Source organism: Haliaeetus leucocephalus, unplaced genomic scaffold, assembly GCF_000737465.1.
Source record: "Haliaeetus leucocephalus isolate CR32 unplaced genomic scaffold, Haliaeetus_leucocephalus-4.0 Scaffold291, whole genome shotgun sequence".
In the NCBI taxonomy this organism is placed as follows: domain Eukaryota; kingdom Metazoa; phylum Chordata; class Aves; order Accipitriformes; family Accipitridae; genus Haliaeetus; species Haliaeetus leucocephalus.
The window spans coordinates 73,885-92,469 of NW_010972727.1; the positions used below are offsets into that span (position 1 = coordinate 73,885).

An 18,585-nucleotide genomic window follows, 5' to 3' on the forward strand; every position below is an offset into this window, starting at 1 on the left:
GCGGGGCCGCCGCCCCGTTGCCCGGCAACGCCGCGAGGGCGGGCTCCCCCGCCCGCCCGTCGAGAGGGAGCACCGAGAGCCTCTCCACAGCGTTTATTGCGGTTAATTGTATTTAAAATATAGATAATCTATACATTCATATTACACACGTGAGCAGTCGTGACAAGCGGCGGGAGGGCCGGGGGGGGCAGCGGGGCCCCGGCCCTGAGGCAGCCGCCACCCCTCAGCTCTCCTCCCTTCCTCTCCAGGAAGGGTTCTGTGGGGACCCGGGATCCGACCGGCCGGCTGCCCCCACGGGAGCCCACCACAGGTGAAGCGGATTACTTGTTTAGTTGAAAGCCCAACGAGGCAAGAGCCTGTAAAATGCTGTTTGTTACTGCCGACGGTGTATCTGCTACGGACCACCACCTTTGTAATCAACTCCCCTAAGGTTTACAAAACACAGGGTGATTGATCGACCAGTCCCCTCCAGCTCGTCGCATCGAAGGCTGCCGAGCCACCACTCAGCATGCAGGCACTTTCCAGATAGCAGCACGTCGGCTCCTTTGGCTATTTCAGCCAGCTCCAGTCAAAACTCTGAAAGAAGCAGCAAGGAAACAACTGAAGTGCAGGAAATGGCTATTGAACATACATTTCCAAGGTGGTGACCAAAGGACGCTCAGTATCCAGCTTCTCTCTCTTCTCAGAAAGAATCATGTTGATCTAAGAGCTGAAAAGTAATCTCACAATTTCACGACCCGGTTTGCCCCCAGTACAAAATCCCCCATACTTACTGCAGTGCTCAGACACGTCACGGGACTGTACTCGCTTTGGAAATTGCATTTTGTGCCTGCACAAAACCTACTGCTGGGGTTTCTAGTGCACCATGGGACATAGGGGTAGTGCAAGAACACAAATTAAAAAGAAAGAAAGGCTCCAAGTCACAGGTATGCAAAATAGAGAAAAGGTTCTTGTAGTTATTCATTCTTTTTTCCTCTGTTTTTTTCCCCAAGTGAATTGAAGAGGACAAATCCCATTTTCTGCTGTTTTCCTGTTGCCTAACTTCTGTCCCCTGATGCAAGGAAAAGGGGAAAGAAACCAAACATAAGAAAACAGGTGTTGATCTGCAAAGCGTGATCCCACAACAACAAATAATCTTTCTGGGCTAAAACATGCCAGAGACAGATGTCACACCTTGGAATGAGACAAAGGAGGTGACAGAGACATGGATGATTAACAGGTAAGAAGCCAGTCATACAGCTTCTCGCTCATCTCCAGCCACAGCAAGGAGACAAGATGGGAGAGAAGACTGTCACACAACTGATACCAACCCTGTCAGAACTGAACAAAGACAAATACAGCATTAATCGACCAATGTATACATAATTAAGGCTGTTTTCCCTACTAATGTAATTACTTTGCCTTAATCAGTAGCTAATATAATTTCCCCATTCATATTGCTCAATCCCTTGCTATTACAGTGTCACCTGCAACTCTCACTAGTAAGTTTTCATTTCACCATCCCAAATAATTTGGTAACTCCAGTAAACTCTCAGTTCACTGTTTACTATTATTCATTAACATTAGAACATTCAAATGTTTATGAATTATAAGAGCTCCATTTCATCAACCACCTCCATTTCCCCAACCCTCTGTTCCTTGTTATTTCAGCAGTTACAATTGGTAAACTGCTTCAACTTTTTTATCCCATGAGAATGGAAGTCATAATTTAAGGAGACCTTTAAGAAGCTTTTTGAAAATCCAAGTTACAGCATATCAGAGGATCTTTGACTTCTTTACAGGACTGCAATAAATTTGTGAGACAATCTCATACTAACAGAAGATGTATTGACTCCTCTCCCTTATAAACAGGTCAATCTACATGCCTAATTGTCCTTTTCTCACTATATTTATACACGTGCTTCTGTGATACAGCCTCTAAAATCAGCTGAGAGCCTCTTCTAAAAGACCAGTATTCTGTGGTGCTCTTCATTCTTCTGGTAACCGGGCTCTCTTGAGCAGTAACTTACTGGCCTCAATTAGTAGGTCAGAAACAGAGTTTCAGACTGCATCAAAATGTCCAGGTGATCATTATTTACTTTTGTCATTTCTTGGTTGAAATACCAATTTGTGCAAAGAGCCTTCTTAGTTCTCTTTAAAGCCCCCTTTCTGCCATAAGGAGAGCTTCAGTTAATCATCAGGAAAGGGCTCTGGGAATGGAGAACCCTGTCCACTCCAGTGCAGGGACACGAACCAGGACTCTACGGTTGAGAATGCAACCGGCATTCAGAGCAAGCCCTACCAGTCAGGGGGGCCCCACAGAACAGCCCACTCTGCCATGCAGACCACTCGGCTGACACTAGCACCGAGGGCTACCTTCCATAAGGACCAGCATGTTAGCGGAGTCCAGGAGGGATGACAGACAACACGTGCCAGCCACAGCAATTCACATCATCACAAATGACCCTATTTAAGGGGTTCTCACACTCCCACAGGACCCTGCCATGGCTCTTAAAAATCAGGTCCTCAGAGATACATCAACAGACTTACCATCATGCTGTTGTTCTGCTCCTGTCTCGCTTCCTGCAAAATACTGCTAAAGAGTTCGAGGTAATTCAGATTCTCTTCTATCACATGGATAAAATTTTCCCTGCAGGGAAGGGAAGGCATAAGATGACAGATTTAAAACACAAAGTAACACCAACGTCAAAAAAACGGGGAAAAAACCCCACCCAAACCAAACAATAAACAAACAACCCCCAAACCGATTTATAGGAGCTCTCTGCAATTGTAGGAGCTACCTTGTAGGGCACAAAAACATGCCTTGAGGTGGCACCCTGCAGATCCCTACCCTGGAAGTATGAATTTGCACTCCTTCCTTACAGAGGAACTGCACAAGCCACACCGAAACTCAGCCTTAACAGAACCTAGGAAGTGAGCTGCGTACGAGGGGCTTGAAATTACTGCCCATTCCCCATAAGGTTTACATCTCTTGACTCTTTGTACAGTGCCTCGTACAGTGAAGTCATGGTTCAAAGAGGAGCTCTGAGGTGATCCAAAGGCACCTTGCTCAGGAAAGCACCTATTAAAAAGGTGATCACCCCACATTACTCAGAGACAAAAATTGCCCCGCAGCAGCAGACAGAAAAGAGGAAGTGGGAAAGGTTGCTCAGGGTTTCAGAAAAATCAACTGACTTCCAGCAAAAGCCTGCTTAGAAGATGTGTATCTTCAGAACCTAGGTGTTTCCCTGACCACCCAAAAAGAAAGAGATGGCCAAATGGTTTGATGCCAATGTTCACAGCCCCTGCCACAGCCTCCACAAAACTAGCACTGCTGCAGATCAAGGGCTGAGTAGTCTGAGGGACACCTTCCCTTCTGTTATGCTGACTGGAAGTAAAATTGCTAATGAAGCAAAGAGAAACCTCTCAGCTCCTGACAACTCTTACTCAGTTAAGACTGGCTGAGAGAGAAGGGCCTTAATAACCAAATCCAACCCCAAGACAGAGTAACATGACGCACAAGAAATGAACAGCACAGTGCTTTATCTGAGAGTGGTATGTGGAACTTGCTCAGGACCAGAGAGCCGAGGTTTCTGAATAAAGAGTCCAACCTAATTCCTGATTTTTTAGAGCATTAGTGACACATGAGCTACTGAAGCATTTTTTGGAAGGATAAAAAACCCCCCAGACATTGAACCAGAAGGATTCCTCAGTACTGACCCCGACTTCAGACCTCCATTTGAATTGAGATTTTTTAATATCACTGAAGCTGTAAGCAGCACTAAATATGGCCTGATTTATCTGGGACTTGCACCAGAACCCGGGCATGAAAAGAAACTGCATTTTGGCTCAAAATCTTATTGCTGCATTTTGCTGTGATATGACCAGAGGCAAGTTACTAAAACTCCAGTCAGGAGTTGAACAATGTTGCCTTTGGAGACAGTCTAGCATACCAAAACTCTCCCTGCACAGCATATCCAAAAACCACCACATGGGATGTGGTGAAGAAATGCCCCTCAGGCCCCCTCAGCACTGGAGACTCCCGCAGCAGAGGACAGGATTTCAGTGTATGCATACAAAATGGCTACACTGACTTCTCTGCAGTGGCCTCCTTTCCCAACAGCTCTTACCCATCTTCGGGAGTTGCCATAGATGACAGAGGGTGAGGTACGTTCCCTGAGGAGCTCTGTGCGAGCCACGTGGCTGCCGGAGTTGAGGCTGTGCCTTCCAGGCTGGAGCTTACCAGCGAACGAGAAGAGCTCTGTGTCTAGAAAAAAGAAATTCATCTGCTGTGATGGACAAAGGAAGAATTTAGTCAGGCTTAATTATTTTGCATACAAGACTTGTGATTAAACATAAGCACTGTTCGTAACACATACACACAATCTAGGCCAGTGGCTGGCAAGTCAGCTGATACAACCCTGCACAGTTCTGCAGATGTAGCTGGTACCAAATGCCTCTGCATGTAAGTCACCTGTGTTGTACATGGCATGTCTTCTACACTGAAAAATTAGGAGGCCATGTCCTAAACTGTGAGTCATGCACAGCAGCAACTCTTCTGACGGGGAAAGACATACATGTTTCCTATACCAACCTTAAATGTAGGTATGTGGAAATCAGATTGCTTCAGCTGTATCGTCACTATAATTGATGCAGAAAAAACAGTCTAGTCTTAAAACACCTTAAACTAACCAGGAAAGCACCTGTTTTGCTTTTGCAGCACTAAAATCACGATAGGTTTACTACATGAGGTTGAAGTTCACCTATCCCAGCGTAAGCCCTCCAACAGCAGCCGACACTACACGTCCAGGGAACGTAAGAACAAGGTGCACAGCATGGCGTGTCTACTGTACCCCAGCCACCAGCGATTTGCAGTTTGATGACTTACTGGGACCAAGGACTCCTCTACTGGCCTGCTTTTCCATGAATTTGTCTACCCTATCAACTTTTAGCATCTCAAACTCCTCTTCTCTACAGTAAAAATCAACGACTGTGTGGAAGTTACTCCTTTTTGGTCTCTTCAGTGTTTCATGTGATGTCCCCTGGCTCCTGCACTGGAAGGAAGAGCTAACAAATGGTCCAAAAGTTACTTACGCAAGCAATTTTCAGCAAATGCCATATCTCCCTTTGTCTTTTGCCCTGCATCTGCATCACTGAGTTGTCGGCTTCCTTGATGTTATTTAGAGCCACTTCAATCTTTGGAAGCAAGTCAATAATCTTCTGCTTACAGCCCAAGAGTTTGCTATAATAAAAAACAAACACAAAGTTACTTTCCAGCTTGTGTGGCAATACATTCTGGCAAAACCAAAAGCCTCGCCTTCGGATTCAAGAAAAATTCTTTAAGAACACCCCTTTCTCTTAGCACAGCACTGTGACAGCTGCAGGTAGAAAACCTGCAAGACTGGAGGGACCCCTGGTTAAGACTCGAAAAAGCAGGCAGATGACATTACTATTAATACCCACAATATAAGCTCTTCTTATTTGAAATGCAAAAATTGATCCTGATGACAGTGGACAGCACAGCAACTCAACCACGGTATTTTATTAATCTTCTCTGGTCTGTGTTGGTCTCTGTAGACTGACCATACCATAGCTAACAACTTCCTTTATGGGATCTACTAAGCATAAGCCACACGTGAAAATAAAACTAAATCATGCTTTGCTAACTACTGAGATCTGCATAATGACATTTTTTCTGAGCTACTTGAAGAATTAATGAATTAATGAACGAATCACTGTGGTGTCTTCTCAGCGGTTACATTATTCCTTTTTTTCCTTAAAATTTTAAATCCCAACCTAAACACTGGCAGAATTTGTCTCATTTTAAAGTGAACTCTTGGATGCTAACAGTACAAGCTTGTGCATTGTCCTCCCCTTCCCTATTAAGTTATACAAAATAGCTATATGTTTTAATAAAGTAAATGGAAATTCAACACAGACACAAAGGAACAGAATTAATATTGCTGTGAGAAACGTATACCTGTGGATGGAGCTTCTGGGCTCCAATCTCCATGGTTTTCCCTCTCCTTTCCTGCTACAAAGCTACAAATTGCATTTGCTTGGGTTTTTCTCTGCATAAAGTACCTGAGATGGCCAAAGAGCTCCTTGAGAACTCGGTCTTGGCTCTGTACTGTCTGCACAATGATCTTCACCATGTCCGTGCTGTCACTGTACGCATGATCTGGAAGGGCCATGAATCACCACATTAGTAAAATGCTCTTCAGCAAGGAGCTACTCTGAACACAAACATTCAGAGTCAAGGACAGATTTGACTTAATGAGTGCAGCCAAACAAACTGAAGCCCAATGAAACATCTTAAAGTCTGTCAAAACCTCTCATTAGGCACAGCTCTTCCTTAACGTCTCTTCTCGCCACAGTAACGTATACAATTCCAGCCACTCTTGCTGTCTAGATACTGGCTTCAATAAGGACTGCAGGTAGTTGCAAAATGCACAAGTAACTAAATCTTTCTGCTCACCAGTTACTATGTTCAGAACATAATAAGGCCCAAACATGGGGCTCCATCCAGTACAACTGAGAGACAGGAGGAGAGGGAGAAAAGAGACTGCCCTTGGGTGGGAGTGGCAACAGAGGAACAGCAGTTCTTCCCATGTCTGGGGTGAGTAAAGCAATAGTATTTGGGGCAGCAAAAAAGGTAGAGAATGCCAGAAGGCAGACACATGTTCAGGGCAGATGCTCCAAGACTGAAAAACAAAAGACAAACCCATGGCTGAGGAACAGAACTACAGAATTTGGGAGAGCTCTAGGCTCAGCAAAAAGACGAAATCATCTTAAGGTATGCCCTTGAGTCTGGCTAATTTTAATACAATCATTTGCCTTCTAAACAGTATTTTCTGGGTTTGAGTTCAGAAAAATTAGTCACGGGGTACAAGTGCGAAATGGCCTTTGAACCATCTCCTTCCATACCTGGAGGTCTTGTTTTTAATTGCTTGTACAGGTCTATCGCTCTCTGTTCCCTGTAAAAAGAAGAAAATTATTCATATATGTATCAACAAGCCAGTAACTCAAGAAAAAAAAGCATTGCAATTAAGTTATCCCTTGCTGAACCTCATACATTGGAGATGCCACCTTCTTCTACAGCTAGTATACAAGTATGATATTTGGAACACAAGGGACAGTCTTTCTGTGATGGAAACCAACTCTTCCCTAAAAGCTGTCTCTCTTTTCCTCTGATTATGCATTTTCTTGTCAGATAACCATACCAATTGAAGGTTATTTTCAGTTTCAAATTTTCATGTGGCTCAGCTGTGCTTTCCTTCCATGGTATCCTGAATTATGAAATTTCTTTTTTGTAACTATATGTACTTCTGCACAACTGCCTGAGAAATTCTAGTTCCTGTTCTGCATTTTTTGCCTGAATTTTAGTGATATTCTGTAAGTGGAAAGACAGCTGCATCACAAACAAGAGGACAGTGTTTCTCTTCTTCCCATTAAATAAATGTTACTTCTTTCAAATATTTCAAAAGCAGCCAAACACTGAAGCTTCCACCCTTGAACAAATCTTCACTGTTCTGAATCAAAAGTCTGTCAGAAACAAGTAGCAGTTTAGCCAGTTCTGCTTTTGGGCCCTCAACAGGCCTCTTCTTCCCCCCAGCTGCCCTTAGATCACCCCAATACTGTTTCAAGAGATCATGAAAGCTGCTTCTGCTTATGTAAGTTAGCATATCTAGTGCGCTGGATAGTTATCCATCTTCAAACTCCTACATCAGCCAAGGATAGGGGGAGAGGTGCTCTTTACTCCTGCTGCACTGGTAAAAAGAGAACATTAGCATCCAGCACCATCAGATAAACCTGAGATATCACCCAGGATCCATGTGTGTCTCATGGCTGTGTATCTCAAACCTTAAGCTAGTGCTCTACAGTATGCTTCCCTATACAGCCCCAAAAACTGAAGAGCAGGAGACTCAATCTGTTCTCCATTTCACTCCTCATTAAGAGGAGTAGCTTTAGACCAGAATAATCAACAGCTTAGGGCACACTTTAAGCACCTTGCAAATAGCTGATGGGTTTGCAGTGGAGGAAGTGCTTAACAACGTTTTAGGAGGCAGGTTCATTTTTAGTTTAAGCTGCTCTGAATGGGGGCTACTGCTGCAAGAGGTGGTTCTCCCTTCCACCACTTCCTCCCCTGTGCATTAGTTCTGCTGCTCCTGCAACTACACATGGATGAAAAGCAACCTAGCTGATCTACCTCTGCAAAGAAGGAGGGGGGAGAACATGCCAGGAACAAGCACATTTCCTCCCAGAATAGTCAGTCATTCAGAAGAGCTCTTATTAACAACAGATTTAGTGGCTATTCAGTCTTGGTGGCTATTCGATCCCTCTCTTTTATAACTGTCACTTGTGCTCTCAGCAAGAGCCCAAACTACAAAAAGTCTTCCTAAGATCAGTAATACCAGTTAGCTCTTTCATACTTTAATACTTAAAAAAAAAAAAAAATTCAAGTTTCCAAATATTCAAGAATCCAAGAGTTGTTAATCATCCTTCCTTTGAAAACACATTGAAGATACTTAACAGGACTTTACAATGACATCATCATTTTCTCACTCAACACTATAAAATTCACTCTTCTCTGATGCAAAAAGATGCTCTGCATTTTTCAGTTGAGACCAAGATGTATCTTAGACCCACCCTCTTCTAAGATGAAATTTCATAGTCAGTGATAGAGAAGTGTCTTGTCCTCTCCAGCTCTCTTTTCCATGTTTCCCCAGGTCTAGTCATTGTGTGGCTGCAGGGTAAGTTAGGTAAGCTAGATGAGTTTACCCATGCAACTGAATGTTAATCTTTCTTGCACAGCTAGCTTTGGGATACAGCAGTGTCCTATTCTGCCTTATAATGCTGCCAAGTGATCATAACTTCAAGAAGAATGAGGAACATACAGTCACAAGTGGTGAGATCTTCCCTTTTACCAGCAAAATGATCTTAAACCAACTGCAAACTACTCTGTACTTGCAGTTTGCAAAAAGCGGAGAGTGCATTTCAAAAGCGCTGATGGAACCACCAACAGAGAAAAAAAAAAACCCTCAGACACTGCAATACACAAAATACATTTACATGCCATAAAAATAATAAGCAAAAGGACTTACAAGCTCTCCATGACTTCTCCCTGGCGCCTTGCATATGGACTCTTCTGAAGCTCTACAATCTCTGTGTGCAGAGCCATGATCTGCTCATCCAGATATCCAATATCTTCAGCCTAATGGCAAAATGTAGGTATAAATCAAACTGGAGGAGGAGAGCACTAAAGTAGATAGAAAGATCCCCAGAGTACCACGCAGAGTTTAGGAGAAAAAAGCTCTTTGACATGACGGCCGCTACAATAATTGAGGTTAGTGTCATTATCTTCTCAGTGCATGATATCACCTGGATCCAAATCTCTGACAACCACACTGGATGAGAAAAATCAGTTTCTTCATAACTCCTATCTCTTTGAGATGTGTGCTGTGCACGTGCGCACGCGCGCACACACACACTCTCTGGCTCTACATACGTTTCAGCAGCAAAGGTTTTTTTCTCCTACTCTTACCATATGGACAGAGGGTGCTCTCACATTTTACCCTCCCATACGCATTTTGGTCTGACATTTCTCCAGTATTTCACATCTTCCTCAAAGCAATATAAAAGGTACTGATCTTATACCAAGCCCCCACATATGTTAGGTGAGGCAGCCAACAACAACATTTCTGAGCATAAGGAGTGGGTATGTGATAACAGACATGCACTGGAGATCCCGAGCATGGTTAAGAAAGCACTGGTCACTGTAATCGGTCTTAGTGCCATGGACTGTGGGCACTGATCTGCTTTCCTGAGAAAGTATTTTCAGCCATTTCAGCTTTTCCTTTCTGACTTGAGGCTGTAGGACCTGAAAATTGATCATCTTACATAACATACCCCTTGCTGAAGCTGCAGAAGTACTTGGTATGAGGCTATATAAACGGGATGTGACCCCTTGATCAGAAAGGAATGTCTGTAGGTCTAGCAGGCAAAGAATCAACCAAGAAGAAGAAGCAGCGAGAAGCCACATAATCAAAGGAGAATTAGATTGCGAGAAAAAAGTGAAGTAAACCCTGTTATCAAAAGAAATGTCTTTATCTGGAGCACCGTGACTCACCACACAGCATAACTGCATCTCTTGAATTCACAGAAGTTAAGCTGCCCGCTAGATAGACTGAGATACCACTGTGTATTACAGAGTAAAACATTTTCAATTCCTGATAAATGGACATGGTGTGACTATACATGTGGACTGCACGGCTTGAAGACAGAACATAATTCTGATGGTCCGCAAAGTAAATATTTGTTGAGCTTCCTGGTTTTCTGGAAACAGCCAGTGACAGCTTTGAGTTATTCTGCTAGAAGCAGCCTCCCTTTTATCTTTCTTGCTTCCTAAGAGGGAGCAACAAGATCCCAAAATTTAAAGAGCTAACCAGAGGTAAATTCAGGTGGGAATCACAACTCCCCTACTCTATCATACCACAGCAAACAGATTTAAGGCTCCAAGAACCTTCTGACTTAGATCAGGATAGGTAATGGATCCCAGAACCCAAACTACCCAGTCTATTCCCTCACAGGGGAAAAAACAGGCAATGTAATTTGTTTGTGTTTCTAATGGTGTCTGCAATTTTTATGTATTAATCACTGTGCTCTGTATTACTATGATGGCTGATACAAAAACTCCCTGCAAGGGAGAGCAGAAATGCAAGACATCAGCCAGCAAACTATGCAACAGTCCTGGTCAGCAGAACATGCAATGTTCTTGGCGCTCTTACAGTTAGCTGTTATCACAGAGCACAAAAAACACAGTACTTTTTAAGGTATTTTAAAGACCTCTACTCTGAGAAATACATTACAAATGTGCTGATTTTTCCTTGCATTCCTTCTGAATGCTCCCCTCTCCCAAGCTTTATTCAGCACATCCAGTAGAAGAAAAGAAGAAACAGCTTTTGACAATAAACTACAATCATCCTCTGTCCCTAGTTTTCATAGCTAAAAGCCTATTCCTTCCCTATAAAGGTCTGGACAGAACTGCAGGTATAATTATTCTTTGTCAAAAAGGCCTCTGTCTCCTCATCGTTTTCAGCAGAGGCAAAACTAAAATGCTCGTTCCCAGAAGACAGAGATCAGAATTCTAAACAGTAGATAAATTTCAACTAGCCTTTTTTGCAGAACTAACTCTGAGAAACAGAAAGCCATTACATCAGCTCAACTGTCCATAAACCACAAGTGAAAACATCTGTTAACTGTTAGGACTACTCAGAGTAAGAGCTGGCTCTAGGTCTGCTCTAAATTTCTTAAGGATGACTCTCATTAAAAACTAATTTGCATCTTTATTTGCAGCAGAAATTTATGCTTGTACTCCTAAATGAAGTACTGCAATTTTGAAATCACTGCATAGTAAGTGATAGGTATTATTTTCAGCTTTAGCAATGGAAGTTTTTCTGTGCAATAAATCCAACCAGGAAGACTCCTGTCTATAGCAACGCTGTTTCTTTTGGGCAATAAATAACCTGTCTCTATAGTCTACTTTCCTATAGAGACAACTGAGTCCAGTGCCATTTCTGTTGGTTTTGCTCAAATCACTAGATTCAAACAACCCGGCAACTGGGGACTGTTTCTTTTTTAATGCACCTGCAATGATATTCCCATTCCCACAGCAGGTAGGATATGAAACACACTGAAGGGACAGAGCAGTGGCACATATGACACTAAGTTCCTGTCATGATCTCCTTCACAGAGAGATAATGAAGCTTCTTTAATATCCCCTACCTGTGCACACTGAGAGGCTTTTTCTTCCATCTCCTTCCAGGCTTTGAGCATCTTTTCTGAAGCTTTGGAGAAGAGAGTTGTTAATTTTTAAAAAGATACAGACACAAAAGTGAAGCATGACCTGAACTTTACATACATCAGTTGAATTTGAACACAAAGAGCGTGACACTGAATCTCCAGGCAGCAGTCATGACTCAGAGATCACAGAGACAGCAAAGTTGCAACTTAACAACTCCGTACTTGACCTTAACTCACATACAAACCCTTTGGTAGGATTTCACTACTGTTTGCAATCACTGGCCTAAAATGAGTTTCAGTCAAACTCCACCATTAAGCTCAACAACTGCCACTTTTGATTAAACACAGACTGTCCAAAATCAGTTCACCGAGTCTTTCCATTTTCCATCATCGTCCTTCAGCCCAGTCATAATTTTTGGCTGAAGTTTCAGTTTTTAGCCGTATATCCAAACTATGCGTAAGTCTTACTATTCTCTCCTGAACAGTATTTGTAAGATCGAGACATTTCTGTAACATTAAAACCATAGCTGGTGCTTTTTCACCTCATCTCTCATCCTGACTTATGCTACCTCCTGATATCAAGCACAGCTAGATCACTCCCTTAGCACTGTGCAAAACAGTGTTTCTACAGTCACCATGTCCATTTGTTCTACCATGGATGGCTAGTGGCCCTTCCACCATATATCAAGTGCAGCAACTCTGCCCTCCACTTTGTGCTCAGTGACAACTCCAAATGAATCAGAGTCTGAATGAATAAATAGCAAACATTTACATCACCAGTACTATTAATACTCTAATTTTATTTAATTTTATTAGCTTGGTGTTCTCAGTGGGGAACAGCTGACCTCCTGTTTCACTGTCACTGAAGGTCTCCAAAAACATTTATCTTCCTGCCTTTGCTTCTGCCAAACTCTTCTCCTGCATCTGCCCCAGCTAAAACATACCCATAAAGATGCTGAGGAACACACTGGCAGCTCCTGCATTCATTTTTTTTTTTTTTAATGCTAGTTCTTACCCACAGCCCTTCATAGTCAGTCTGATCCTTTGTAGGATCAGACAAGACACACGGGCAAGTATTACACAATACGTACATATGCCATAAGCCATCTGGTCACTGTATCTCTCCAGGTCGAGGCGAATGCTTTGATGAAAGAATTCCAGCTTTGCTTTCAGTTGCTGAGATGCTGACACCATATTGTTTTTCATTTTGATTAGGTTGGCATTATATCGAAGAAGACTGAGCCTAACAAATGAAACAAGAACAGCAAGTTAGCTGAAAAGTGTATCTGGACTTATGTGGCCAGTGCTGTCACATTACCTGAAAAAAAGACATAGCTAGCAAAAAATTTTGTAAGATCCTTGGAACAGGGAGTTTCAGTGGGGTCACAGACTCCATCTCACATCCTCAGAAGCTGCAGGTCCTCAGCAAGCAAAAGAGGAAGTCCTTCCTCATTTCCCAGTTTTTTTGTCAAGCTCACTTAAACAGTCCTTGCAGTGTAGAGTATTTCTTAGCATTTAAAGAGTCCTGTAGCACATGTTGCCCCTGATGAATTCTGGTCCCTTTTTAATCACTTGAGATATATGACACTGCCCATTCTGTGATTCAATCAAACAACAAAACCCTACAAATACAATGAACAGTTCCACTCATTCTGCCACTTTCTGTGGCAGAATCGTTACTGTGAAACAATTATTCTGGGCTGCATTAGGAGAAATGTTGCCAGCAGGTCAAGGGAGATGATCCTGCCCCTCGTTTCAGCACTGGTGGGGCCACACCTGGGTCCAGTTCTGGGTTACACAGTACACCAGAAACATGGACATACTGGCGAGAGGCCAATGAAGGGCTATGACGATTACTAAGGGACTGGAGCATCTCTCCTATGAGGTAAGGCTGAGAGAGCTGGGACTGTTCAGCCATGAAAAGAGAAGGCTCGAGGGGGATCAAAACATATAAATACCTGAGGGGAGGGTGCACAGAGAATGGAGCCAGGCTCTTTTCAGTGGTGCCCAGTGACAGGGCTAGAGGCAATAGGCAAAAAATTGAAACACAGGAGGTTCCCTCTGAACATTAGGAATCTCTTTTTTTACTGTGAAGGTGACCAAGCACTCGCAGAGGTGGTGCCCAGAGAGGCTGTGGAGTCTCCATCCTTGGAGATATTTAACAGCCATCTGGACATGGTCCTAGGCAACCAGCTCTAGGTGACCCTGCTTGAGCAGGGCGGGTCAGACTGGATGACCTCCAGAGGTCCCTGCCAACCTCAGCCATTCTGTGAGTCTGTGACTATATTCAAAGTTCAAGTTTTTTCAGCTGTTATCAGCCACTATGCAGTAAAATTCCTGGAGTGGAATAAGCTCCCAGCCCAAATATGTTTTATAATGTAAAAATAGAGAACAGCAGAGAGCTGTAAAATTGTGGCTAACCCAAGCTCCCCGAGATGTACCTTTCCATGCAAACAGTCTCTGTATCTGCACAATGAATCTTCTGAATGAGGAGTAATAACTTACATGGCAGCTCTCTGGCCCTGGAAAAGCCTGCTATAATCTTCTTTTAGCCCAATCACGTAGTGAACTGCTTCTGCCCACACCTTGCGCAGCTGAGGAATTGGCAGTTGGATTTTACTATCCTGTACTGAATGCAAAAAAAACCACATCTGTACACAAATGAAAGGACAACTCTACAGAAGGATTTCAGTGCTTACAATGTTCCTAATTCCTGCTTCAGGTGCCTAAACTAAAGGATCAAGTCACATAAGATCTGCTCAATTTTTATGTGATGCTGCCTAAGCATGTATAAGCTTTTCATGTTACAGCTCCCCCCATATTTGACAGCCTGCTACTGGCCATGCAACAGCTCATGTCTGAACTCACAGCTACAAGAGTACTGATTTCTTTGAGCACTTTGGCCTATTGACACTAGCAAACACACGGCACACTGCATGAAACACGGCACAAAGGAGGACCCAAGTGTGGTTTTATCAAAAAACTCTATCTAAAGCACTTGCCCAAGCTAGCAAAGCAAATTTAATTGCTCCATTTAATGAACTGATACTGGTCACTGTTGGGATGTGTGTTTCATCTGAAAATGTGTTCAAATCTTTTGTACATTTCCTCCCAGATTCCTGATGCAGATGTTTTAAGGCGAAAAGATGCAGGACTTATGTGCGTTCCTCTATAGAGACAGAGAAGTGTCAGTACATTGGGATATCAATAAACACGTAAAAAGCCTTAGCTCCAAGAGATTCAGCACAATGACGTCACACCATGAGATTCACCAGACTAAAACAGCCCAGAACACAGGAAAAAAAAAGATCAGAATAAACCTGAGTGACACAAAGGAGACAAGGAAAACCAGCACAATTTCTGCAGAGCCAGACCAAAGAAAATTAAACTACTTAACAGTATGTCACAAAGCATTCCCTGCACATACAGTATGCCACTAGATGTCTCCTGTCCCTTGACAACTATTTTTTCTTTCATAGAGGTATACAAGGTCCTTCATACAGGTATACTGGGTACCTTCACAGAGGTATATTAGGTCCTGCAGATGACTGCTGTCATTTCAGGAGACGTGTAAGGGAAGCTGTAAGCAGAGAAGCAGCTTTCATGCGTGGTCTAAAAGTATACTGATGATGCCAGGGCCAGGCAGCAGCACTAGAACTAAGAGGGACCAATTGGAGCAGATCCCACCAGTATCCATGCAGCAATAGACAGGCTCTACTCTTAACAACTCAAGAGGAAAGAGGGGCCTGGGCTTTCTCAGGCACTTGGCTCTGCTTGGTGAGACCAGAAGCAGAAACAGTGCTATGGGGTTATAGATACATTATCACTAGAGCTGAAAACTGTTGGGAAGAAAGTACAAGAGGTTTTGAACCTCTGCCAAGTGTGTCTGAAGACCAGCCCTAACTCATAACCACCACAGGGGAATGACAGCAGTTCTGCAACTGGTGCAACATGGCCAAATACACTGGCTTGGCTCTGTGATCAGAGCAAGGTGGATTTCCTGACACAGGCCCTGAACTGTCAGCAGCACAGAATGAGGGACCTGTTCTTTCACTTAGGCAAGACATGAGAGATGGATCACAGCTGAAATGCAACTGTCACAGACAGTATAGGGCAAAAAGGTAATCTGTATCCTCAAGATGCTGATATGGGGTTCAGAAGCATCAACCTAGGGAGAGCTGTAGGAGGGCAACTGCTCATGAACAGCCAAAGCACCCAGTCTCAGGAGACAGGACTGCAAGGAGCTGAAACCTGTTTGTACCTGTGCACAGGAAGTAGGAGAAAGGATATGTGCACAACTTCTACAGATGCTAAACCCTAAGATAAGAAGGTCCCTGACCCTTTGTACCACCAAAGGATGTCTATGTGGGCGATGACTCAAGTTCTGCAAACATATCCCAGCATAATGTCACTGCAACACGCTGTGGATGTGAAGGGACAAGACCCTTTAGCAGAGCAGAAGACTGTGCAAATGAAATCACAGCCCCCAAGACAGAATCTTCTTTCCAGGATGTAGTGTGCTGACATAACCAAAATTTTCCCTCTCCAGGCTACAAGATTAGGTTGCACGTATTATTTCCCAAGCCTTCCTTCACATCATGGTTCTGTTTAAGTGGGGCAATGTTTAGGTGGAGTAGATGCACAGAATTTAATACAAGGGCAAAAACCTTAAATGAATTCTTAAGTTGCTCTATAGAAGAGTTCCCAAAGGGCAGGCAATAAATTCTCTGAACTGCTACATCTATGAAATGTGGAGATACAGCACTGCAGATGAAACTTTGTTAGGTTGCCCCATGTTCTTAAATGGCCCTCTTTGAATTAGACGCTGCCCTTCAAGGCAATACACAGAGATTTGTAAGGCAAATCTACTTTCATATTACATGAGAAGCAGCACTTCCAGTTCCCAGCTGTCCTCCAGCATACTTACCAATGTAATTTACACAATCAGACAGACTCCGAGAAGCAAAGGGTCCATCATAGACAGTTTTGCTTTTATCAAACAAATAGACCATGTAGCTATCCCAGCCTCTCTGGTGAGAAAAGAGAAGAGAACATAAACAAGAGAAATCCCAAACATAGCTCCTACTAACCCAGAGGGTCCTGGTTACATTCTGAACTAATTATTGTGGGCAGACACTCTTCTTATCAGGTGCCTTAAAAAACTGATTTTCATAGATCCCACAGAAACACAGGACCCTTTGCTAGCAAGTTACTTTATTTAAATATTTAGACAGAGTATAACTATAGGAATCTGCTAACATTACCCAAGAAAGGAAATAATGCTAGACCTTAGGAGTTACTACACTTACAGAGCAAACTGTCTCCACTGGGAAAAAATTAAGGCAGTTTATCTTCCCTAAGATTTTAAATTCCCTGAGAAAGTGACAGACATTCAATGAACAGAATCGTTCTTACTACGCCATCAATAACACACTGGGAAGCAGGTTTCCGAGGGTCCAGGCAAATCCCTGTTTCCAACAGCAGTTCCTGATTTCCAGTACTTATTCCTGTTTCAAACTCAATCCGAATCTGAAGGGAATGAAGGCTTTCCTCAGGATGCAAGAGAAATGAAACGATCTTGGCAGAAGTCATATTTAGGATGTGTACTATCTGTAAAAAGAGTACAAACTGATTACAAGTCACTGGCTATCAAAGACAAAGGAAACAAAGGTCTGGGAGGGAGTATGTAGCAATTAACATGTTAGACTAAGAGCATCATTTGAGTTTTAATGACTACAATAATCAAGTTCAGGAGTAAAGCCCCACATAATAAAGCTCAAAGCCTGGGCCTGTAATTTTTAACTTGATGTCAGAGAAAATTACAATCAAATGCACTAACAGCCTTCACAAGCCATGCTGCAGCTTAATTACATCAAAAGAATGGTAACATGCTAGCATAAAGGCCATCTTGACCCTTGTTGGCTCTGATGCTGGCCACTACTGCTGCCAAGAAAGGTCCCATTTCCTTTAATCCCTCCATACAAAAAAGCTGTTACATACCAGTGCTTGTCTTCTCACTGCTCTCATATCCCTCTCTATAGTTTCACTATATCTGGACAGAGACTGTAAGACCTAAACCACACCACAGTATACAAATTTTGACAAGTCCCAACTATGGGCACAGTATTTTGTGTTTCGGGCTTTAATTCCTTTGGAATCCTTCCAGATCAGACAAAATTATCCTCTGGCTTCTATACATGCTTGCCTCAGCTAGTCTTACTCTAGCAAAGCTCCAATAATTACTTGAAGGGGAAGAGTCAGGTGAACGTAAACTCAGTTCTACTACAGGTACTACTACAGTATATGGACCTGGAGGTCACAGCATCAGTAGTGGTGTTCAGGAAAACTGTTATTAGCAAATATGAAACCATTATTTGATCTTATCGAGTCCTTTCTGAGAGGACAGACAGTAATACAGGGTCATTCTTCTGCTCCAAGTGCAAACCTGGAGATTAATATTGCTGGTGATATTTCGCCTTCAGACAGGCATCAGACAGGCTGTATATACACTCACTTCCTGATACCAAGAAAAACATTCCTCATGATCCTGCAGCTGGATGATGCCAGGATTATAGCTTTGCTCCACTGAACACAAGTTCTGTCCTCTGAGATGCTTTCAGTAGGCCTTTACACCCAGTAACAATCCTCACTCACCTTCAAATTCAGTATGTGATCCATTATTAGGAAACAATTTGGACGACTGGTCTCAGGATCTAAACCTCCACCCCTCTGTTGTGGATCCCAGTTCAGCATCAGTTGCAACCAATTTTCCATTGGTTCTACAATTAAACTGAAACAGAAGGG

At 43.0% G+C, this 18,585-nt stretch overlaps 1 protein-coding gene across 6 annotated transcripts in view; it reads right to left on the minus strand.

The window, feature by feature from the left end:
- CHUK (conserved helix-loop-helix ubiquitous kinase) overlaps nucleotides 1-18,585 on the minus strand; it is a 34,045-nt gene that overhangs the window by 2,429 nt on the left and 13,031 nt on the right. Inside the window, exons 8-20 of one of the 6 annotated variants that reach the window (XM_010570125.1) lie at nucleotides 18,436-18,571; nucleotides 17,197-17,391; nucleotides 16,709-16,811; nucleotides 14,287-14,410; nucleotides 12,873-13,024; nucleotides 11,764-11,825; nucleotides 9,084-9,193; nucleotides 6,907-6,956; nucleotides 6,064-6,160; nucleotides 5,074-5,221; nucleotides 4,110-4,246; nucleotides 2,530-2,629; nucleotides 409-576 (exon numbers count right to left, since the gene is read on the minus strand). In XM_010570125.1, coding sequence (XP_010568427.1) covers nucleotides 550-576; nucleotides 2,530-2,629; nucleotides 4,110-4,246; nucleotides 5,074-5,221; nucleotides 6,064-6,160; nucleotides 6,907-6,956; nucleotides 9,084-9,193; nucleotides 11,764-11,825; nucleotides 12,873-13,024; nucleotides 14,287-14,410; nucleotides 16,709-16,811; nucleotides 17,197-17,391; nucleotides 18,436-18,571 — 1,441 coding nt within the window. In that variant the 3' untranslated portion in view covers nucleotides 409-549. Of the gene's footprint in view, nucleotides 1-271; nucleotides 577-2,529; nucleotides 2,630-4,109; nucleotides 4,269-4,465; nucleotides 4,538-5,073; nucleotides 5,222-6,063; nucleotides 6,161-6,906; nucleotides 6,957-9,083; nucleotides 9,194-11,763; nucleotides 11,826-12,872; nucleotides 13,025-14,286; nucleotides 14,411-16,708; nucleotides 16,812-17,196; nucleotides 17,392-18,435; nucleotides 18,572-18,585 lie in introns of those variants that run through there. The other 5 variants (XM_010570129.1, XM_010570126.1, XM_010570128.1 and 2 more) reach the window with 5 other exon arrangements.